General features: G+C 35.0%; 1 protein-coding gene across 5 annotated transcripts in view; it reads right to left on the bottom strand.

Annotated features, from left to right (window-relative positions):
* The window catches only part of OTOGL (otogelin like), a 172905-nt gene that overhangs the window by 1255 nt on the left and 146959 nt on the right, over positions 1–24691 (bottom strand). For 3 of the 5 annotated variants that reach the window (XM_070600665.1, XM_070600664.1, XM_070600666.1), the window contains 13 exons: positions 22567–22708; positions 20840–21025; positions 19214–19426; positions 18633–18737; positions 18150–18257; positions 16670–16771; positions 16094–16198; positions 15968–16008; positions 9901–9964; positions 8613–8791; positions 8051–8155; positions 5724–5843; positions 4286–4331 (listed from right to left, as the gene is read on the bottom strand). In XM_070600665.1, the coding sequence (XP_070456766.1) occupies positions 4286–4331; positions 5724–5843; positions 8051–8155; positions 8613–8791; positions 9901–9964; positions 15968–16008; positions 16094–16198; positions 16670–16771; positions 18150–18257; positions 18633–18737; positions 19214–19426; positions 20840–21025; positions 22567–22708 (1516 nt within the window). Of the gene's footprint in view, positions 1–2173; positions 2267–4285; positions 4332–5723; positions 5844–8050; positions 8156–8612; positions 8792–9900; positions 9965–15967; positions 16009–16093; positions 16199–16669; positions 16772–18149; positions 18258–18632; positions 18738–19213; positions 19427–20839; positions 21026–22566; positions 22709–24691 lie in introns of all 5 variants that reach the window. The other 2 variants (XR_011534854.1, XR_011534856.1) reach the window with 2 other exon arrangements.

The following is a 24691-nucleotide window of genomic DNA, read 5'->3' as shown; positions in this document are numbered from 1 at the left end:
AATGTTACTCTTACATATTTTATGTTCAATATTTATATTCACCTTCTAAATAGATTCTCTCTTATATTTTCTAGCTTTATACTCATCTCTTTAACTTATTGTCCTGGAATGATTGTCATAATTATAAACAAAAATATTCCACACATGCAATAATGCTAACACCAACCTGTGTGTGGTGTATAGATAAATCGACAGACAAAATATATACTTAAAATTCTAAAAATATAAAATAATTTTTAGAATGAATCATGGCATGTAGAAGTAAATATACATATACATAATCAAGGCATCTGTATATATATTCATAAATCTATTTTAAAATTAAAAACTGATAGATTTAAAACCACATTATCGTCATGGATATTAATATAAAATCATGCATGAATGTAATTGAATTATTTATCAACTATGTCGAAAGTTATGGATGAATCATATTACACTTGATTTTATGGCTCTGAAATGACCTCTTTGATTTCAGATGAAAACAGTTTCTATTAATTAATGTTACATTAATGTGCCTCTGTGTGTGATGATTATCACTTGATAATACACCCAAGAATATATATTTAATGCTCTATGATAGTAGATGCAACCCCTGAATCAGGATGCAAAAGACCAAGGTTCTTCCTTCACTCTGTTACTAACTTGCTTCGTCACTTCAGGAAAGCCATTGAATCATTCTGCTGAGTTTCCTTGTTTGCAAAAGACTGGAATTAGATCTCCAATTTTCAAATGAGTTTTTAAATAAATGCTTTATTTAAATAAATGCTTAAATGAATTTGCCACACGTAAAGTATATAAAAATTAAGCTACTCTGGATGAAGTGGAGATAAGTAGCAAAGATTGCCTGAAATTAAACTGTCCTTTGTCAAGGCCACCCATGACCTCCAAATTGCTAATTTCAAAGGTCACATCTCAGTTCTCATTCTACTTGACTTCTCAGCAGCATGTGACCCAGTCCATCACTCTCTCCTCCTTGATAATGCTTTCCGCACTTAGCTTCCAGAGCACTCTGGTTTTCCTCCCATCTCATTTGTCGCTCCTCCTCCATCTCCTAGGCTTGTCCTTTCTCTTTTTCCTGACCTACCACTGTATTGTGGCCCAAAGCTCAGTGTTGGTGGCAGAGGGCAGTCTGTTTTCTACCTTATGATGCTTTCACTCCATGGTTCCTTCATTAGCCTTCTATTCTAATGTAAGTTTAAGAATAAAGAAATCATCTTTAACATGACCTATTAGGTGCCTTCCCTCTTTGTTCTATCACCTTTGTCCCCGTGCTATAGGCGCACTTGGCTATTTCCTCCACTTTGAATACTCTTCACTCTTTCTGGCTGGCTTCCCAAGGACATTCACTCTCTGCTCAAATGACACCTCCTCATAGAGGCATTCTCTAACTACCCACTTAAATTAGCAACCCAGTTCCCCTCACTCTCCATCCCTTTTTTTCTGCACTGTTTTTCTTTATATCACTCATCACTGCCTGACATAATAGTATATATTTACATATTTATTGTTTCCTCCTCTTCTAGATAACATGCACTGTGCACACAGATATTGTTTCATTCACTATTATAATCCCAGTGCCTAAAAGAGTGTCTGGTACCTGAGAGGCACTCAATAAAAATCTGTTTAATTCATTCGATGAATGAAACTGGGACAGCATAAATTTATTGTTAGTTGGCCAAATCTGTTTGTACTAATCATCTCCTATTCATTACACAGAGACTTTATTGTAACAGATTTTGTTTAGCACAGCACCCACCATCCACATCTACAGTCTCTCTGATACAGCCTGGTCACCAGAAAGCAGACTGCAGGCAAGGGTTCTCTGACACCAAAGCAGAAATACATCACAAGTTCTTATATGTCCAATGAGAGAAACAGGTGGCTTGTTATTATTCCGCAACTTCAAAGAGCTTGGCAAAATTGAAAGATCCTGGGACCAGGCACTGGAGAGGCCTAAATCTATGACTGACTAGTGCGATCAACTTTTCTGAATCTTCATTTCCTCATCTGTAGGGGAAACCACACCTACCTCCCAGAACTGTGGTGAAGAATAATTGTAGCGCTGTCTGCAGTGGGCTTAATAGTGTTGATGTGTGGCAGGAAATGAATGGTAGCAATATGATCAGTCACACAGATCCTGTTCACCCTCAGATAACATAAATGTACTCACTTCTCTAGTAATTAACATGGGGCTACAAATCCAAGGACTTCATATTGCAATATGATTCTATTCCTGTATCTCACACCTAAAGAAGAGTCTAGACTTGAGGGAGCAGAAGGAAAGAGAAATGAGATCATAAAAATATAAGCTTGCTCAGATTCTGGAGCCTAAATTTCATTCCTTAAGTTCCTGATACAATGACTATTTGATACATATTAGCTTACATTTGACTCAGAGAATATTGAATAAAAAAATTGCTTATTTCTAATGAGCATAAAATTTTTAATTAGTTTGTGTCTGAGCTCTAGCAATTAAAAATGCACAAGTGCTTTTTTTTATACATTATATTACCCACAAAAGTCCCAACAAGATAACTGTTATAGGTTGAATTGTGTCTTCCAAATATTCCTATGTACCTCAGAATGTGACCCTATTTGGAGACAGGGTCTTTTCAGAGGTAATCAAGTAAAAATGAGGTCATTAGGGTGGGCCCTAATCCAGTATAACTGACATCTTTATGACCGGAAATTTGGAAACAGATAAGTGGATCAAGAGAACACCAAGGGAACATGAAGGCAGTCATCTACAAGCCAAGGAGAGAGGCCTGGAACACCCCTTCCCCCGCAGCCCTCCGAAGGAACCGACCCTGCCCACTTCTTTGTCCTAGACTTCCAACCTTCAGAACTGTGAGCCAATAAACATCCGTTCAGTCATCCAGTTTGTGGTACTTTGTTATGGCAGCCCCAACAAACTAATACAATAACAAATTAGACATCAAGCCATCTTACGTTGAACTTTTTTGTTTGTGATGGGTGTCTACGTATGTGTTGGATTTGTTTTTTTATAACTCATGTAAAGAAAATCTCTGTCATACTAGCCCTGCCAATGATCAACAGACATCAGTCAGCCTCTGTCCTCTCCCAAAACTTATCCTGGGGATGTTCCAGAGTATCACTAGTGCTTAAGAAGCAGGCTGTGCAATCAAGTCTGGAATTGAATCCCATCCTTCACAAGAGGTATGACTCGGAGAGTTACTTACCCTCGCTAAGCTGAAAGTCAGGATGAATGCAGAACCTATTTCATTGGAATTTTGTGAGAAATAAACAGCCTGTAGAAAACTTAGGATAGTTCCTGATTTATACGCTATTATGTTCAATAGTATATATTATAATTATGTTGTATCAATTTTTTAACATATTTTAATATTCTGTTCCATATGACTATCAGCTTTAAATACACAAGACCATTTTTACATATTTATGGGATTTAGTCCTTGATGAAAAAAGTTCAGAAATCTCACTTGAGAAGCCTAATAATTTGTATCTAAGAATCCAACCCTCCATTATGGCATTATTAACCTGAAGTGTATTGTACCCTTTTTTCCGAAAGCTTCTCTAAACAATTTTAAAATTATTATCTGTGCCAAATTTCCTAAAACTTCTATTTTTATTTTGACATAAATTCGTAAATACTTTAAAAAGAAAAAATGAAAGTGGTTGCATGAATACCGCTCTATTCTATTTTAGTCCTTAAAATCATTAAAAATTACTGAGAAATAAACCTTATAATTCAAATTAATCTAAAATATATTGCATGCACATAACTTTATCAAAATAAGTATGAGAAGTTTTATATGTAAGGTTTAAATACAATTCACTAAACTGGCATTTCTCAAATGTATTATACAGAATCATAGACTTGTTCAAAAAGGTTTGGAAACTACTGCACTCTACATCCTTATTGGAGTCACAGTGCCATTCTCATCAAAATCCACTTTGTGTAGTTCAGTGTGTTCCAAGCATGTTTGACCCTAGGGCACCTTTGAGCTTAAAACCTATTAATATTCTATTCTATACCCTTGGTAAATGCAACATTAAAGAAATTTCTAATACATAAGTTAAAATTCATCCTAATTAAAAACACTTTACTCATACTCCAGAAGATAAAGACTAAGTACAAAATAATCAACCACATGACACAAAAACATTTAAATAATATATATTATAGCATTTGCTTCCCTCCTTGCATCATAAGAACTGAATTTTATGAGAAAAATCATAATCACAGTGAGCAATTAAAATTAATCTATCAAATTAATAGATGTAATAGGTCCTCACTTACAGATCTTGCAACAGCCTTCATTATAGAGCTTTACAATCCCTTCATTCTAGGAGGAGAGAAGGAATAAAGTCAAAAATCACAGAGTTCGTTTATTTCCTCTTAGACTAGAAATAGAAAACTAAATTTCTCAATATTTTTATTAAATACCACAAAGCCTTTATAGGAAAATGATTGGAATTTAACTATTTCTAATAAGAATTTCTTTGTTTTTAAAATTAGGAGCAGATATTTTGTTTAAAATTTTATTTATTCATTAGTAATATGAAAAGGAGCACAAAAAGATTAACTTACTTAAAAGAACACATTATAAATACCATAAAAAAATTTCTTACCAAAGCAAAGTACTAATAGGCACTCTAAATAGAGGCCATTATGTTTTTTAAACTCCTCAAAATAATCCAAACTATGCTATCAGACTAGACTGAGTTCCTGAAAATAACTGAAGTGCTAAAATGACATATCTTTTTCTGTAATATTTTATTATTCAAAAAAATTCTCCACTTCAGGATGACTCTTGCCAAAGACAAAATTAAGGAAATTTTGTTGATTATCTTTTGGAATTCTTACAATAAGTTGTTAATTGCTTTTAGTTACTTGCTAATTGCAATTCAAATAAAAGAATAATTTACTTTATAATAGTGAATCTGTGAAATAAGACGATGCCTAAGATTCTTCCAGGAGATGGAATTCTATTACTTTAGTACATATGATATCTATCTAACCAGCCTGCTAGCTAGCCATCACCTGTAAAGGGGCACGTCTCGGAAAAAACAAAATCAATGAGACCATGCTATTTCTCTACACTCAAGAAAAACATCGCCTCACACAACAGAGCAAAGCTCAACTTTCATTAGGGATTATTATCTTCTAAATAATTAAAGCTACAAAGAATCTTTTTTAAAACTTGTTATCACTTTCAAAAATCTACTCTCTCAATGGACTCTTCTCTGAGAGAACAGGGAACTGGGAGAGCAAAACTAAAGGGTCAGTAATGCAGTGGCCTGTGCTCAGAGAAGCCAGGACAAGCTTCACTTAGGCCAGCATGCATCAAAATTGAATGCCATCATAAATCCGGCTGTGTGCTTAAGAAAGAGAAAATTGGCCAACCTCTGATTGATTAGTTTATTAATCTAAACTGAAAGAAAGACTAGGTCTGCTGATCAAATGAGTTTTCAATAATTCTTTGGTCTACATATTAAAAACCTAGAGATAACATAATATCCATTCAGGAAGAGTGAAAATTATAAGAAACACCATACATAACTCAAAATAGCAAACTGAGGGAATATAACAGAGCTTTTATACATCCATAAAAATAAAACATTCACCAAAATAAATAAGCTACAATGTCTGTATTTATGACCTTGGAAAGCATATTAATGTGTATTTTCTAAATTATATTTAACACTAATTTTCTTAGATATAACAAAGTACAAACCATTTTGCACTCTGTCTCATTAAAAGGAGGACAGACCATACTGTAGTTCAGAATCATTGTCCCTTCATCCGTCTTCACACACTCGTACGTGGAGCAGTTATAATGCCAGGTACTCCCCTCCTAAAAGTAAACAAGAAAGTTGCTGTTTTGTTTATTAAAATCTGCTACATTTCTTAAGAAGAATATTTCCTATTCTACTGAATCAAAAGTCAAGTCAAGACGTAGAGAGTCTCCTGTGACATGAAATTTACATCTGGAAATGTCCCAAAATGTATCTAAAATGGTTAAAAATACATATGCATGTAATGTGTGTGTGTGTTTGGTTTCATACTAGAACTGAGATGTTAATGTGAAATAAAGCAACAGAAAGAAGCAAATAGGTATCTGTTTCTATTAAAAAATTAGCTATTTAATTTGGCCAAGTGTCAAAGGTCTTGCTCTAATATTTCCTCACTAATTATAAAACAACAAATCATACTACTTAATATGCCTCCCTTCTTGAGATTTGTTTATTCTTCCTTCCACTCCCTTATCAGCAAAAAATTAAAAAGTCTTTGGATGATAGTGATTAGTGACTTAGGGTTCTAGTTTTTATACCTTATGGTTATTTAAAAACCTATTCCTATTCTTCTAACAAATTTTTAAACATAATAACTGCTTATTTCATTCCTGACTTCAGAATTCTTATTTAGAAGTAAAGTCAGCTGAAAATAATTATTATGTAGTTATTGGGCAGTAATTGTTGATCTATATTTTATTTTATAACTTGCATTTTTAAATGCTAGTCAAACCCTGGCTTGAAGATTCCTTAGGGACCAGTAAAGAATTTTGACAAACTTTTTTTCTCTAGATTCTGTTTTAACTTATGGATATCTTCAGGTATTCTATGAACTTCAATTGGAAATTATCTACAAGTCCAGGTCTAAAAGAAGATAAAATATTCAAATTCAAATAGTAATTCTAATATTCAATTCAAATAGTACTATAAAATTTATCTGAAATAAAAAATTAGTTGTACCATAGAAATTACATTTCTAGGTAACTAAAGCTTATCTTTGAAAGAGCCAAGAGTTAATGATCCTGCTGTATATTTACCTATATTGCATACTTGCTGTGTTCTTAAAAAATATTCAGAACATAATTTAATTTTTTATTCAAATTTCAGGGATAATACTGAGAATACTAATTATATATGCCAATCGTTCCTGGATTATTGACATCTATAGAGTTTATGTTGCCCTGTTACCAAAATCTCCAAATTACTGTATTTTTTCAAGTAGTCTCTGATTCCTTTTCTCTCACTGACACCTACACCTCCTCATCATTTTATGTTTCCTTTTTCAAGACTCTTTCTTTAGAAAATATATTACAAAACAGATAAATAATATCAACAAGACTGTTTAAATCAATAACACTACTTTGCACATAATGGTAAAACAATAGGCTATGGCACAAGAAGATAATTGTTCATCTTTCTTATTTAATAAAATGTACAGAATTGGAGATATCTGTTTTTCTTTGGGTATCTCAGCAATCCTATGTAATTAAGAATATCAGAAATAAGACCTCCAGAAGATTAAACTGTTAATGGGAAAAAATTAAGGATAGCAAAATAAACTGGAACTACCTTCAGGTGATGTAAATTATAAACAGAATTTGTGACCCTCCTAAATCTGGTGGCGTCACTAACAACTGCACTAATTATGAAGTTCTCTTCTCCTGTTCTAGGCAGGGAGTAGGTCAGTCTGCACACCTGTCAGAGTTATTATGAGATAATGGGAGAATTCTGAATAATTTTATTGTTTTTGATGGAAAGATGTGGTATAACAATGACTTTTAGAATCATATTTTTTTAAATTGTCAGATATTCTAAAACTTTTCTCTTATTTATCCACTTAAATCTTCAATATGTGAAATAATAAAGTGCTAACATCTTGGATTTCAGATTTCTATTAAAATGCTTCATTTCAAGTGAGTGGAAAAAAACCAATATTGTTCTTTCCATTTGTAATGATTAGAAATACGCATTTCTCAAAGCTCATTCCTCACATCTGGAAAAAAGTGAGGATCTATGATAAAATAAGTTTGAGAAATGAGTTAAACATGTTTCCTTACAACAGGAATTATCAGATACTTTAAAATTTAACAAATGTAACCGTGTCTTGTGTGTTGTCAGTATGCTGTATATGGGTGTGTTCATTGTATGTAGAACTCTATATGATTGTGTGCATTTTTCAAACTTATTTGACTTAAGAACATCTTCTTTAAAAAGTGGCACAGAGAGCTAACCTCCAAGGGATACATTTTAGGAAATAAGGAATTCATACCTCATATATAACTGATGTTCCATTTTCCCTTTGAAATTTGCAGGACACATTTTTGCAGGTACCACAACAGTCATAATCACTTGGAGATGGAGTGTATACCTGGTGCTGTGCATAATGATAATACATTAAATTAACCACACAACGATACTAATATTTTAATGAATTAGTTCTCGATGTGCTGCCCATATAACTATATGCTCTCTCAGAACACCTGGAAGCATTTCTAAGGTTGAATTTGAGGCACTTCAGATAATAGTTGACTTTATGTGGCTATATAGGAAGTGAAGCAAATGATATCCTTTACATCTACCAGCCAAGATTCATCAAGTAGGTGTAACAACCTCAGGTCAAGCAAGCTGTAATAGTAAGACCCCTGAAGCTCAAGGTTATACACAGAAAAAGGAAAGTCTGCATTATATAGATATATTAGACATTAATAGATGACAGAAGAATGATTTGAGTATATATTCTTGACTTATGGAGTAGTCACTAGTTCAAATTCTATAGCTGCCATTTTAAGATCGATTAACTCTCACCAGAATGACTTATAAAGAATACTTACAATGTCACATTCTTTTGAACAATTCACCATTGTAAAATTCAGAGTGTGAAAGCCTGTATGGTTATCTTTTTCTTCCAGACACTCTATTGTATAACAAAAGTCTCCTTCCAAATACTTTATCATAGATTGGCCAGGATTCAATACTGATACTTCTTGAAATACGCACACATCATCCTTTTCTAAGAAAAAGAAATAGTCAACAAGAAAGTACTATACTGAGGATTTTATTAATCAATCACTGGAACTTTTATTTAAGTCTATGTTTTCATTATGATGTGGAAATTTTTCAAAACCAATGAAGATCTTCACCTTTATATGTTGTTAAATAACTCAAGAGCTTACTTAATAATGAATGCAGCACATTTATTCCTTAACCTACAATGAGAAATTAATCTGTAAACTCAACTGCTGTTAAATGTTTGAACTTCCTCCAAAAGCTATACTTTATAGCAGATTCCAGAATTTTATACCTAAGAGATCATCAATCTACTTGCTGTTCCCTCTTCCGGAAACAAGACATGACCATTTTGGGGAGTGGATATAGATGGAGACTCATCGAAATCAATAGTAGTAGGTCTCTTCATCATGGGACCGTGTGACATTTTATGGTTTTTAATTGTTATTTTGAGAGAAAATTTTCAACTTTATTGTCTTGCAAAATAAATAGTTATATAAATAATACTTCCTGATGAAGGTAGCTGATTTAATACGCTCTCATACCCTTAAAGGTGGTATATTGAGGTGGGCTAGACTAGTGATGAAGAATTCAGCTCAGAGGCTCTTTGTGACTCACCAACACTGAATTTGGGCCTTATTTCATATAAAAATACATAAGTTTCAAGTTGTTGAATGAAAGTTTTATTTTTTATTAACCTACGAATACTTAATATGAAGATTTATTTCGTAGAAAATTAACTCTGCACTTTGCAAAATTAACATCAATAATAATAAAACAATGAGCAAAAATCTCACTTTTAGATGTTGCCTACTTTTTAAAAATTAAATATTATTTAAATATATTAAAAAGAACTCTAGTATCAACTTTAAATTCTGTCAAGCCTCTGAAAAAGTATTCATTTTTCTCTCCTATTATCAAATTTCTCAGAACATTTAGAGATATTACAAAAGAAGAAACTAAAAAATAATAGACATTTTTATACTCAAAAGCTGGTGAATGGCTTAAAATATGTAACACATCTCAAAGAAAATCATCTTTAATTTGTTAATTATCAACAACAGACACCAACAGTATTCACTATCATTTAAAAGTTACAAAAAGCATAGTTACCACAGAGATACTTCACACATCCACAATCACTCTGAAAGTTACGGTCTATTGTAGTAAATTCTCCCTATTAGAAAGATATTGTTATTATATGATGGATCGTATGGCTTATTACATGACAATCATAAAGAAAAATACACCATGTAACATCTAATGAGTTCTCTACCACACAGCCAAACACATAGCATGGGCTTAATAAATATTTGATAATAAACAGGCTTGGATTAACCCAGTGGTCGTTTAATTAGCAGCCCATGGAAGAAATTTACAATAAATAATGTGATCACGGATCACTCAGTCTCTCTAAACTTTAATTTCCTAATCTATTAAATGAGTGAAGGTGGATAAGACGATCTTTATGGTTTGTCCTAACTTTAAAACTATATTGTTTGATTCTGAGCTTCTAGTGGGCAATTGGAAATAAGAGAACACTTGCTAACCCTGGAAGCTTCACTTACTGGAAATGCTCTTGATCTGTTCTATAGAGCTGGTCCAGGGCTCTGGTGTCTGCATGCAAGCAAGGCTACTACAGCATATAAAACAGGAGAAGAGTATAGCGCAGTGATTAATAGCACAGACTCAGGGATGGGAACGCCCGTGTGCCAATCCTGGCTCTGCTACCTGCTTGCTGCGTGATGTAGGACAGGTTACTTAGCCAGTCCACTCCTCACTTCCCTCATTTGTAAAATGGCGAGAATAATACTGCCTACCTCTTAGGAATGTTGAGAGAAATAAATGAGTCAATACATGTAAACAGCTTACCAAAGGGCTGACACACAGAAAGTACTATATAACCTTTAGCTGTTAGCAAATTGTTGCCATGACCAGTGCTTAAACTTTGCCCAATTAGGAATAGTTTAGATTCCTCTCAAGAGTAGGACCAGGCTTAAAAGTTTCAAGAACTGCATTTTAAACATCACTTTTTATGGCTGCATTTAACTTTCATATGACATTAGTAATAAAACCAATTTGATTCTTGACACAAAAAATGATTCAAATAAATTCATTGTAACATATAAAAGGCACTTTTCCCCATAAACTAATAATATCTTACTTTTCATAGTCTTTTATAAGGTGTAGTTTCATAAACATTAACTCATTTGATGTTTTATGACTTTTAGTCATTACGCAGTTCCAATGGGATTCGAAATAAAGTGTTGTAGAAATATGGAGTTAAAAAATAATAATAAATCAAGTTCTCTCACTGCACGCCTACTCCAAAAGATTAGATAAGGAGGTATCAGGCTCACACCAACCCTTTTAAGTCACTTACCCACCTCTTCTTCAACAGTGAAAGCCACAATGCCCACTGTGTCCTCCCAAGCTTTCGTTTAAATCTTCTATTCTCCCCATCTATACTCATTTCCTGTGAGATCTTATCCATATATTTAGTCAAACTTTTATTCTTACCCAATTTCACCTAGAGGAAATATCTCCTTGACTCTTCTGCCAATACCCAGTATTACATCAAATATCGTGGTATTTTTTACTCTCAAGCATGCACTTCTCTCCTTTAAAGTCAGTAGCAAAATCACCTTAAGTTGTCTCCACTTTTGGGCTATTATGAATAGCGTTGCTATGAATATTCATATACAAGCTTTTGCATGGACATATGTTTTCATTTCCCATGGGTATATATCTAAGAGTGGAATTGCTGGGTCATATGGCAACTATATATTTAGCCTTTTAAGTAACTACCAGATTGTTTTTCAAAGCAGCTGTGCCATTTTACATTCCCACCAGCAGTGATGAGGGTTCCGATTTCTTTACATCATAGTCAACATATATTATTATCTGACTTTTTAGTGGGTGTGAAGTGCTATCTTACTGTAGTTCTGATTTTCATTTAACTGATAGTTAATGAAGTTAAGGATCTTTTCTGGTGCTATCGGCCATTGTATACCTTTACGTGGACAAATGTCTAGGTTTATCTATACAACAGAATATAATTTAATAGTAAATAGGGATGAAGTACTGATACATGCTATAACATGGATGAACCTTGAAAACTTTACGCTAAGTGAAAGGAATCACAGAAGACTACATATTATATGATACCATTTAAATGAAATATTCATAATAGGCAAATCTATAGAGATAAAAAGTAGGGTAGTGGGGCCGGCCCAGTGGCATAGTGGTTAAATTCGTGTGCTCTGCTTTTGCAGCCCAGGGTTCACAGGTTCATATCCCGGGCACAGACCTACACACTGCTCATCAAGCCATGCTGTTGCAGCGTCCCATATACAAAATAGAGGAAGATTAGCATAGATGTTAGCTCAGGGACAATCTTCTTCAAGCAAAAAGAGAAAGATTGGCAACAGACGTTAGCTCAGGGCCAATCTTCCTCACAAAAAATAAAAATAAAAATAAAAAATAGTAGATTAGTGATTTCCCAGAGCTGGGGAGGTTGGAGGGAAATAAGGAGTGCCTGATAACAGGTACAGAGTTTCTTTCTGGAGTGATGAAATTACCCTAAAATTGATAGCATTGAGGGTTTCACAATTCTGTGAACATCATAAAAACCATTGACGTGTATACTTTAAGTGGCTGAATTGTATGGTATGTGTGATATTTCAATAAAGCTGTCATTAAAAAAGAAATACTGCAAAGGCCTAACATACACTCTTTACGTTGAAATACATTTGTGGTCTGTGTGAATAAACCACACACGTGATTTTAAAAAGATGTATCTTCTTTTTATGTTTTATTTATTTATTTATTTTGAGGAAGATCAGCCCTGAGCTAACTACTGCCAGTCCTCCTCTTTTTTGCTGAGAAAGCCTGACCCTGAGCTAACATCCGTGCCCATCTTCCTTTACTTTATATGTGGGACGTCAACCACAGCATGGCATGCCAAGTGGTGCCATGTCCACACCCAGGATTCAAACTGGCGAACCCTGGGCCACCGAGAAGCGGACCACACAAACTTAACCACTGCGCCCCCCGGCCGACCCCAAGACATATCTTCTTAAACACTGAAACTAGCATGTAGCCATCATTCAGAGTGAGGATTCAGGAATGATGGGTCAGGTCAATGTGTAGAACCATGAATATTAAAAATAAATTATGATGCATGCGCGGTCACATATATTCAGGTAAGATGTTCAAGGATACTGAAGCTACTACTTATGTTTTTGTGCCAGCACAGTGCTAATATAGAATATAAGAGGCACTCAGTACATGTTTGTAACGTTGGGTAATGTCAAAGTTTGATTCAGAATTAATATTCAGACCTTGAAAGTTGAGCTGGAAATAAGCTAGATGGGCCAGCGCCTAGCACAAATGTTGGGGAAGGAAAAGAACAAGGGAAAGGTAGAATGGTAGAAACTCACTAGAAGAAAAAAAAAAACAGGAAAAGGGAAGGACAGACAGGAATTAGTTGGTTGATTGGAGGTCAGACCAAGACAAGCATTAAAGTTCCAAAAGAAGGCAGAGGTAAGGCAACAACCACATCATGGTAAAAGAGTGAACATAGAGGCTTCCACCCAAAGAAGCTTCAAAGGACCCAGAACACAGGAGGCACAAAATCCCATCGGAGGAAGGCCTAAGTTCATATTGTTGTGTTGGAAGTTACTGAAATGCCTCAAAATGCTGTGTTGCCAGGGGCGCTCTGAATGAGGCTGGGGACAAATGGAATCCCAGGGTCTCCACTCTGAGCTGCATCTCACGACATTAAAGTGTTTGTCCAAGGACCCAGTACTCTTGGACCCTTTGTGTGTGAGCCTTGTAACCTGAAAGAGTTTTTAGGTATCTCCCTCTCTCTGTCTCTCATACACACACCCACACATCCACATTTGTAAAATATATTACAAAGGGCCAAAGTCTTCTCTTTTGCTCTTGAATTCAACCTCTCTTGCTCCACCTCACTATACGCAAGGTCCTCATTCATGAATGGCTGTACTAGGCTCTTGCTGATCTCCTATCATCTAATGTTGTCATGCCCTTACCCTGCTACACAGGAATAGCAACATCTGCTCCCTCAAACATCATTTTCATCCTAAGTCCCATCCTATGCAGGAACCTTTCCATCTCCTATCATATTAAATCTGCACTGAGTTCCTCAGTGTAGGACTGTGCTTTTTAGGTGGCTGGTACCATGACCACACCTAATGGGTTTTCAACAAATGTTGGTTGAAAGAATAACTGAAAACGGTAAATGAGTAAATCAAATCTAAATTCCTCAGCTTTGCCTTTAAAGCCCTCCCCAATTCAACAGTCTTTCGTTGTTCCTCCTCTCTTTAGCTCTTTCTCAAGGAGAGAGAGTCCTGTCTGGACTAGTTCAACTCTTTTCATCTATTATTCTTAACCTATCACTTTCTTCCAAACTTTTCTTGATGCTCACCTTCCTTAGAAAGTTCCACGACGATTTACACTTTCTGGTTAACTTTTGAGTATTGGGTTTATTTTTAATCAGTAATAATTATAGCTGGTAGATATAGAACCCTTTCTATGTGTCAGGTACTAACTATTTCATTTGTATTAATTTATTTCATTCCTATAATGTAAGTATTATTATTATTTTTATATTACAGATGAGGAAAGTGAGACAGAGCTAGAGAGAGGCAAGGCCAGGAATAGAAAGAAAGCAGTCTCCACCTGCTTCTGTTATTGTTTAAACTTATACTTGGCTGCACTTTGTAGGGGAAATGAAAGAGTTAAGGCACAGTTAAGAATAAATAAATACACACAAAATAGCCCTTGGTTTGAGTCCTGGAGGTCTCAGCCAATCATTTACTCTCTCTAGGACTCAATTTTCTTACATATAAAATGAGTTAAAAATACCTACTTGGTGAAGATTCAACGAGATAAATATTAAACGTGCTGTGTAAACTGGGAAGGACTTGAGAAAAACACGCTATCATAATTCTACTCTTTTTGTTAAATGTGTATAAAGTGCACACAAAATAATCAAGTGAGACAATTTTTATGAAAGTTATTTAAAAATTATAAACAAATCATAGATGATAACTCATCATAGAGTAAACATTGGATTAATGCTTTTTAAAATATAATTTAATTTATTTATTTGACATAAGAGCTGTGCATAATTAACGTATACGACTTGATGAAATTGGAGAAAAGTATACATCTATGAAACTGTCAACACAGTCTATGCCACAGACCTGTCCATCACCTCCAAGTGTTTCCTCCCACTCTCATTTATTATTATTTTGTCATAAGAACACGATGTAATATCTACCCTCTTAGCAAATTTTTAATTATGTGGTACAGTATTGTTAACTATACGCTCTATGCTGTGCAGTAGCTCTCTAAGACTTATTGCATAACTGAAACTATGTACCCTACTTTTTAAACAAAACAATGCCATCCTGAGGGGTTCTATTACTTTAAAAAATGTCTCATTTATTCCCCAGAATATAGCTTTGACCTGGAGAGTCTGAATGGGCTCTCTAATGATACACATTGTTTAAGATGGAAAAGAAAAAAAATGTCTTTTGAAAGAAAACTTATCTTCTCTGACATATAGGGCCAGGAATATGTTATGTTTCTCAAGTCTTATATCATGAAGGCAAATAATTCAAGAAAATAAATTCTTGTAAAGCATCATGGACTGCACCTAATGGTTAAATAAGTGACATGTGAGTCATAATTATTATTTCTAAAAATTGAATCTTTGGAATGTCCTTAAGGTTTACATATTCATAGAGAACTCTTAAGAAGCTACTGACAGTTACATGTGTACTCCCCTCCTCCTCCACAGCAGGTGTATTATTCATGCACTTTCTGAAATAATCACTGAGGGCACCTTTCGATATTGAGAAAATATTTTTTCAATGTTTTGTTTCATTTTAAGACCAATGAACTTAAGTAGATATAAAACTAGTAGATTTAGTCACCTGTAAAAAAATAAGATATTGCACTTTCCTACCTCAAGTAAAATGTAAAAGGTTGGCTGCTCCCTAATACTAGAGCACATTACTTTCATCTACTTCAGCACCATTTAATGAAAATAATTCCATTAACTTTGAGAAGAATTCAGAAATGAGAGAGATAAAGGAAGAATAATCTGATTTAGATACGACAAGCCAATCAAAATATGTGTTCTCACCACTTCACAAGTTGGCATAACCAGGTTTTCACAGCTACATTCTAAAAGGCAAAAATCAGAATGTTTATATCGATCAGAATATATTAATTTATTGTAACAAAGCTTTAAAATTTGAAAATTAGTTACCACAATGCCACGTTGGACAACATTGACCAGAGACGTTTTCTTTCGCAAGTTTCATATCTTCTGCACAGTCGAGCAGTGGCTTAGGACAAAGATTTGGCTCACAAACTAAATAGGAATATCACAAGGGTAAAGATTAACTTCACGTAATAGCCAGTTCTTCCTACCTACCATTTAGTTCACTGCCATTACTGATGTGGTGCATGGACTCACATCTTCCCAGAGCTGCCCCTCCCACCACCCAACCGCCACACGTTGATGAGGACAGAACTAACAACACATAAGAAGGTAAACAGTAGGAGAACTGGAACCGCTCATCAGATTAAGAGCCCTGTATGGAATCACCTGGATATCCAGAAATTCTAGGATGATGAAAAAGTCATAGCTAATCTATTTTTAGAAGGTAATGATATTCTTCAAGAAGTGCTCTTAGATGTATGAAAATATTACATATATTTAACATATATTTAATATACCAGAATTCAACTAAGGTCTGATATAACAGTACAACTAAGATGCACTGGGTTTCTGAAATATCAGACATACCTAAATATTTTAAATTAGTAAAAATATACTTACCACAGTAATACTGAGGACAACAGAAGTGTGTGGTATTAAGATCCACAGTGAGAAACTCCCCATCAGTACATAGTAGAATTGGTTCAGTACAGGATTCACAAACTAAAGGTAAAAAAAGGCCAGAAGTCACAGCCAAGCTAAAAACAAACTATTATCTCAGATTGCTATACACTTATGAGATGAACATAAAATACATTATGTATAATAAAATAAGAAACAAGGAAAATAAGGCTTTAACAGACAGATCTCCTTATTTAGTCATAAAAACAACAGTATGCCTGAGTACATTGCTTTTGCTTTCCAAGCATACTGACATAGAAGAACACCATCTTACCAGAAATACAAGGCATAAAGATTTCTGGAGTAACTAGTTCTTACTAGGATCACAATTTCATTAATTAATTTATGTTTTCTTAATTCACTACTCTTGATTACTTCAATTAATGGATGAACAATGTAGTAGACACTTGTCTTCTAGAGCTGTTCAGCATTCCTCTGTCAACTTTGATAACAACTCTGAGCAACCATGAGGAAAGCCCCACCGACACAGACTTGGAGTGACTGTTGCAGAGGTGCTTGATTCTCCCAGCCCTGTGTGTGGGAACAACCCGTATTAGATGAATCAGAATCTCTCTCTACGGCATTTGAATCATCAGTGGAAGCACTCCAGGATAGGAAATTCATCCATTGCTGACTCAATCATTAGTGACTGACACTTAGAACAGCTGGTTTCTCGCCTTCCAGGGCTTGAAAGATCTGTTTCATCTTGATCCTGCAAAATCTTGATCCCCAAATCCTTCCAATAACTGATTGTGCTTAACCTAGCCAGAATCAATCAGTTTTTGCCACTTGTAGTCAAAAAACTTTGGTACCAAGAAATGTGTTCTGATTTTCCTAAGTACATCTAAAACCAATTAATCACCAAGCAATCCTTGATATGATAATTCACTTGAAATGGAAAATAGAAAATTCTCTGTTTTCCAACGTGAAGTTCATTAGACAGAATATATAGCTACATATACAGTCATCTCCCAGACACCCTTCATTTCTACTATTCTTTTTTGAGATCATCATAGCTCACACATGATATACAGGAGGAAAATTTTAAATAGGTCCTATAATGTCTTAGCAGAGTCCATTATTCTAGTTGATTCTTCAAGGAAAGCCAGGACTAAATTTTTCACCAAAAAGAACTAGGTGCTGGCCTTCTTAAAGAAAAAAAACAACTTGATTATATTATTTTGATCATGTTTTGATTGATACATATAGTCTTTATTGATAGGAGAAAGTAACACTAATTGTAATGATATGATGAGTCATTTAAAATGCTGTACTTTCTTTTCTATTGTTCTTATTCAGTGGAATTCCTATGAATATAACAGCAGAATATTGGTTACCATCAGTCCCATGAAATTCACATAAATAAGAGATTTTCCCTACATCCTTCTACTTTCAAGAAATCATCTCACAGAACACTCACCACAGACAGGAGAAAAACAGCAAGACTCGTCCTGTTGAACTTGCATCATGAATTGATCTTCTCTGCATTCTGGTATTGAAATAATGGGGCATTTGAATGGGTCACATTCTGCAGAAACACAAAGATACTTGAAAATTTGTATAGAGGGAGATGATAAAATAAATGAAGTAGTGTGGTTTAGTTCTCTTTGACTATATGAATTTATATATAAAGCCTGCTATTTCCTATATATTTCTGCTAAGATTAAGATATTTGAAATGAGTTAATTATCTACATACACACATTTATATAATATATAAATTTAAAGTTTATATATATTTATAAAGAAATTGCAGGTTTACAAAAACTATCTTTAGGAAGACAACTCCACAAGCAGTCTTTTATAATAAATAATTTCCTTGTTGACACAAAGAATGAGAATCTAACTCACTACTCTGAATAGACAATGACTCTTGTGCTTATTTTCCCTAATTAGTTACTCACCGCATTGGTACTGCGGACAGCAAGAAAGAGGGCTGTGGCCAACGGTCAATTTTTGACTATCTGTACATGTTGGAAAGGTAGTTTCACACAAGGTCATGTCACAACCTGGAAATAAGAAAAAGAAGCATTAAAATATTAGTGAACATAACTAAAATCTTGTGTTTCTAACTCAAAGCAGGGAAATGACTCCACTCTGCATGTTTTTATACTGCAATAAAACCCACTTAGCTCATGAAATAGGTCATATGTGAAAAGGCAGCAGATTTAAGGTTTATTATTGTCTTCCACCCTGGATTGTCAAAAGGCAAAGATTCCCAGATCCTTTATCTTGTATTACTGAATATTATTAATTGCTAATAGCCAGAGTTTTGCGTGTGTGTTTGCAAAATCAACAAAACCATAATGAGGCAAATCTTGTTTTAAGAAAGTGTAAGTGACATTTATGGCAATACTTCTATTGTAACTTCAACTGTCATATTTTCTTTCTATACCAAGCATCAAGCACGCCCTGCCTTTTCACAAAGAACATCCACGTGTTTTGTGGCTTTAACTGACTGTAAGGCTTCAGCCTGCATACAAACCGCAAACTTCCTTTGAACAGCAGGTCCACTCATCAATGGTGCCCAGGACAACTTCAGCTTCTCGTTCACAGATTGGAGAGGGCTCTTCATCACAGTCAGGTTCTATGGGAATAATGCTTCCATTCTCCAAGCATTTGTATAGGGCACATTCGTCAATGCCCCCATTCCAAACCTCCCCAGCAGCGCGGGGTCGGTCTTCCCAATCAGTGCAGGCTTGAAAAGATCAACAATGTTATATCACCAACAAGCTGGGCCCTAAAACAAATCAAGCTGTGATGGGTTGACGTCAGACTGTGACTTGGCCCAGTGACATCAATAACATGTTACATATCTATGCTTTCTCAGATTCCTCTTTTCATTCATCAGCTACTAGCTTACATTGTTCTTTAATGAAATTTTAGATGTAGTCCACAGAAAATATTCTTGACTTCTACAACTGTCTGTAAATTTGCATCTCCTCTCCTAAATAAGACGATTTTTTAATTATTTTTGATTCATTTTAAGTCATTAATACAATTTATTTAGCTTTGACAGACTCAGTAATGTAAATTTAGTTTAAAATATTAACTGATAAAAATGCTAAAAATTGGAAAACAAGTTAGTCCCTACCTCACATTAACTTTTTTGTCATAAGAAAATTCAAAACATTTCAGTTTCAAAATGTAAATGTGGTAAGTAAGCAATCAAGAAAAATATTTAGTGATTCTATTACTTTTATCATTAAAGTTTTACTTAGTGATATATAAGGCCCTCTGGTAGTTCTCTTAAGGAATAATCAAAATAAATGTAGTGGCCACCATATCCTCAGCCCCCAGTGAACTTCTCTTATATGGTGCTATTTACTGTGGCCAACCAGGCTCACAGGTCCCTAAAAACAAACACAAGCTTGCCTGTATATTCTCAAGTCTTCCACAACTCCTTCCTCCAATGGCAAATACAAACTTGTCTCTGAAACTATATATGCATTTCACTTCTACTTGCCTTTCCCTTTGTTAGCTAAGTCTCTTTTCTTCTGACGATAATAACGAGCCCTATGACTGATAAAGTACTGTACTGCAATTTTCTACTTTTTTCATTGGCAACCACCATGGAGACAATGCGTCAGAATAAAATGGTTTGAAAATGAAAGTAGAAATATTAAATCTTTTCTCTCAGATGATGACACTATCTGCCATTTCTTGTCTGCTTATTTTTCTCTAGGCACTTGTGTGAAATGCTTTGTAATATTTATGTATCCCCACACTAACCTTATGGGATAAGTACTACTATTTTCCCCATTTTATAGGTGCAAAACCTCAGGCTCACAGAGGTAAAGCTGAACCACTAATACATGGAAGAATTGGAATTTGAATTCTTCCCACATCCTATGCTCTTAATTCTTAATTTGTCATGCTCTTGTCCAGTTATTACAGGCATAGGTAGAGATTAAAACACATCATCATCATCAAAGCTCCTAATTTTGGTAACTTCTATTGAAATCATATTAAATTCAGACTACAAGTAAGCTCGTTTCCTTTCCAACACCTGGGTGAGCTTTGATCAATCTTTCTCAGCACATCTCTCCAAGACCTAAAAATGCGTTGTTTGCTGCATCCCTCAGAAGTCATTTTGTACTTCGTTGCTCACCACATTCTTTCTCTGGAATGCACTGAGTTGAATCTGGCCTGTGAAGGATGGTTCCGTTTTTGCACACACAGTCTTCTCTTAAATTCATACATGAAGAGTGTCCATAGAACCATCTGTTCAGACATGTTCTTGCTTCACAAGTTTGCACACAGGGTTGATAGTCCTTCCCTTCTGGGCAACTCAGAGCTGTGAATAATACAGGGCAGAATTTGCTGATGATAAAAGTAACCCATTTGAATTCTAGTGAAAGGAAGAAATGCCAGGTTTTTTTCTGAAAATGAATTTTGCACATTTTAGTCCCTTCAAAGTTCCATTTTTCATTTATTATGTAACCATAAATTAGAAATAAAACTATCAATGGGTATTTTTGAGCATCTTCCAGGCATCCAGCTAGTATAGTATTATGTTATGTTATAGTAGAAAAAGTTCACCTGATTTATATCAAATAAATACGACCAATCTGCAGCCCCATCTGGTTGACACAAATATAGAGACAACTATGAAGAAGTTACTGTTCTGTGCAGAGAGAAGGGATATGACAGTCTACTCAGAATAAGCACAGAAACACTCTTGAAATATGTAAATCAACCAGTTATAAAAAAGAAAAATGTCACATTTTTAGGTTTAATCCTTCACTGTCGAAAGAAACTACCATTGCTGAGCAGTTTCTCAATGCTGTTTTAGATAATTCTTGTGGATTTCCAGTAATCTTAGAAAGCTATGCAGTTAAAAAATGAACACACAGCTGGTGGGGGTGTAAACTGGTAAAATCTCAGTGGAGAACAATGTGACTGTCTCGTGAAATCGAACCTGTCATACACTCTCTCTGAGTCGAGAGACCCCACTCTTGGACAGTGGTTACCTCTGCAGGAGGAGCAGAGGCAAGGCTGCAGGGGACACACCAGGAGCTGCTTTGCTTCTGAAGTGCACTCATGGAACTGAGGTTTGTGATATGTTATTCTTTATGCATTTGTTTTCTGGGGAAAATGAAAACTTTTATTTTATCTTGGGGCATTTTACTAACATTCATTTGTAAATCTTTGACCATTTAATCCACTTAATAATTCTTAACTTAAATTAACAATATTTTCTGTAAAATGTGCCCAGGATTGGTGACAGGTTTCATAAAATTTGTATGGAAGCATTACAACTTGATGAGAAAGTGTGAGCCTGAAAAATAAAAATGGGCAAAGAACACATACAATAGAAAAAGGAAAAAGAGACATGCATTTGGAAAAATATTGAAGCTGGAAACCAATCAAAGAAAGCCAGAAAAACCGGTTTCTAGGATGTGGATACTATGTCTGGAAAGGAGGAAAAGCAGGTAGAAAAATCTCCATCTCCACTTACTAAATGGATCAGGACAAACTGAGAAAAAGAGGCAGGTTGAATAGAGACAGACAAAACGTGTTGGAAGATACAGAATTAAAATCTCTCTTCAATCCTCTGTGATTTCTTCAATATTTCAATCTACCTTCCTAACTAATATTTTGTGGACTAGGTTTTCTTTGGGGAGAATTGAGGCCTCTTTACGTTTAGAACAGGATGAAAACAGAAGTTGCCCATGTGGGAGAGCTGACCTCTAACTTCTCAGTTATATTTACATGCATGTTATTCTTATGAAATTATTTTGTGACGAAAAGTGAAAAGAAAAAGGAAAGGAGGGAATGCAAAAAACAGAATATCATTCGATAGTTGGAAAACATCATTTGAAGTGTAGTACTCACGGCAGTAATCAGGTGTTCTCCACTGAAGGCAGATGTCAAACTTGCTGCACAGAGCTGCATACGCAGAAAGCGCGTCACACTCATAGTTCCAAAAATAGGTATAATTGATCCACATCTTTTCACAGAAGTCCTGTGGTGAAACCTAGAGATACATTTTGCCGTGGGATAAGTTATATTGTTTTCTTCCTCCAAAGACCCTAAGCTAGACTAAAACTATTTTCAAAACTTCACAATATTGGATGTCACCTCTGAATCTGAAATATTTTTAAACAAATTTTAGATAAGATAAATATTGTCTGTGTTAATCTGCATAAATCTATCTTATAAAGATGGAAAAGAAACAGAGCATGTGATCTTTTATATAATAGATTTTTTATATAATAGATCTTTGATAAAGTTAGAAGCTCCTGAAGCATTCCGAAATAATACATGGCATTGTCCATTAAATGAGGTTATCTTTGCGTCTCAAAAACATGTGTATTAATATTGAATGTTGATCAAATAATTTATATAATTTGGCACATCTCAATTTAATTAGAGGCTCACTCCTTTTTCTACAGATTATGTTTCATTTTGATCTAGAAATGCCTGAAATTTAAATAATTGTTACAAATAACTTGTTACAAATCAATTAACATTGATTCCAATTTTTCTCTTCACTCATGCATTCAGCAAACATACTAAGCATTTACATTTGAATGCTAAATTCTGACACAGGTCGAAGTCTCCTTGGTTGAATCTCCTTAGTTTCCAAGCACTTCACTTTACAGGGAACACTTGCTATGGTCATCAAGAACTTCCTGTTTGTCAAATCCAGGGAACACTGATATTCTAAACCCTCTCAACCTCTCAGAGGCCTATGATGCCATGAACGCTCCCTGTTTCTTAAAACCCTCTCCTTTGACTTTGAGGGCACCATACTCTACTGCCTTTCCACCGGTACAGTGTTGTCTCCTCTTCCTGCCTCTCATTTTGAGTGATTCTCTGTTGAGAAACCATTTTCAATGGTTATGTCTACTCACTGCAAATGCTCTTCCTGGGCTCACCCCTTCCCATAGTTTACACCACTATCTTGGGCATTTAAATCTTCACCTTGTTTTCTTCATAAGTTGAATAGAGTTAATAATAAACTTACTACTACTTAAGACTGCTGTGAGCTTATATATGGAAAGTGTACAGAACAGACTCTGGCACATCATCTGTTGTATACTAATGATTCCCCTGACTTGATCTCTGGCCTCAACTTACCTCCTCTGAGGTCCAGAATTATGTTTCTAAGTTTTTTCTGGACATTTTAATTTTGAAGTCCCACAAGACATAACTTGTCCAAAACAAACAAACAAAAAATTGTATACCTTCTCCACGTAACACACAAAAGCTGATTCCCCTGTATCCTCCATTCATCCATTCTTTTATACACACTTTCATAATTTATTGAGCACCTAACTACATATCAGGCAACATGCTATACATGAGGAGTACAAAGATGAATAAAACATATCTGTTCTCTGCCTTATGGATCTCACAGTTTTAAAAGACTTTGAGTAGGATCAAGAGGAGCTGCCATGGTAACATGAATTGGAGGAGGGAAGTATTCCAGCAAGCATAAAAGTCCATTGATAGCAAAAACTTTGAAACGTTCAAAGAGTCGAAGGGAGGCTGTAATGCCTGGAGCTTAGAAGCAAGAAGAGTGTAGCACAAGGAGGAAGCTGGAGAAGCAGGCGGGACAGAGCACAGAGGACCTTGTAGACCCTGATAAGAAGCTTGGAATGTATGCCAAGTATAAGTGCAAGACACTGAAGGGTTTTAGGTAGAGAAATGATACAATCCTATTTCCATCTTTAAAATATCAACTGCCTGCTCTTTGGAGATTTGTAAATGAGGATGAAAATGAGAAGCCGGAAACCAATTGTGAGGTGAAGTCATTAGACCAGGTAAGAGGTGACTGTTGTTTGGATTAAGATGTTGGCAGTGGTGATGCAAAGAAGTGTACAGATATGGAATATATTTCAGAAGTAGAATCAACTGACTTGGTGATAGCTTGGAAGGGACAGATGGAGAATTAAAAAGGTATCAAGGATTTCTTGATCTTGATATGTATCCAGTTTAAGCCAGAAACTTGAAG

This window comes from Equus przewalskii, chromosome 29 (genome assembly GCF_037783145.1).
Source record: "Equus przewalskii isolate Varuska chromosome 29, EquPr2, whole genome shotgun sequence".
NCBI lineage: Eukaryota > Metazoa > Chordata > Mammalia > Perissodactyla > Equidae > Equus > Equus przewalskii.
Note: the sequence above shows the minus strand (reverse complement) of the source record. Positions and strands in the feature narration are given on the sequence as shown.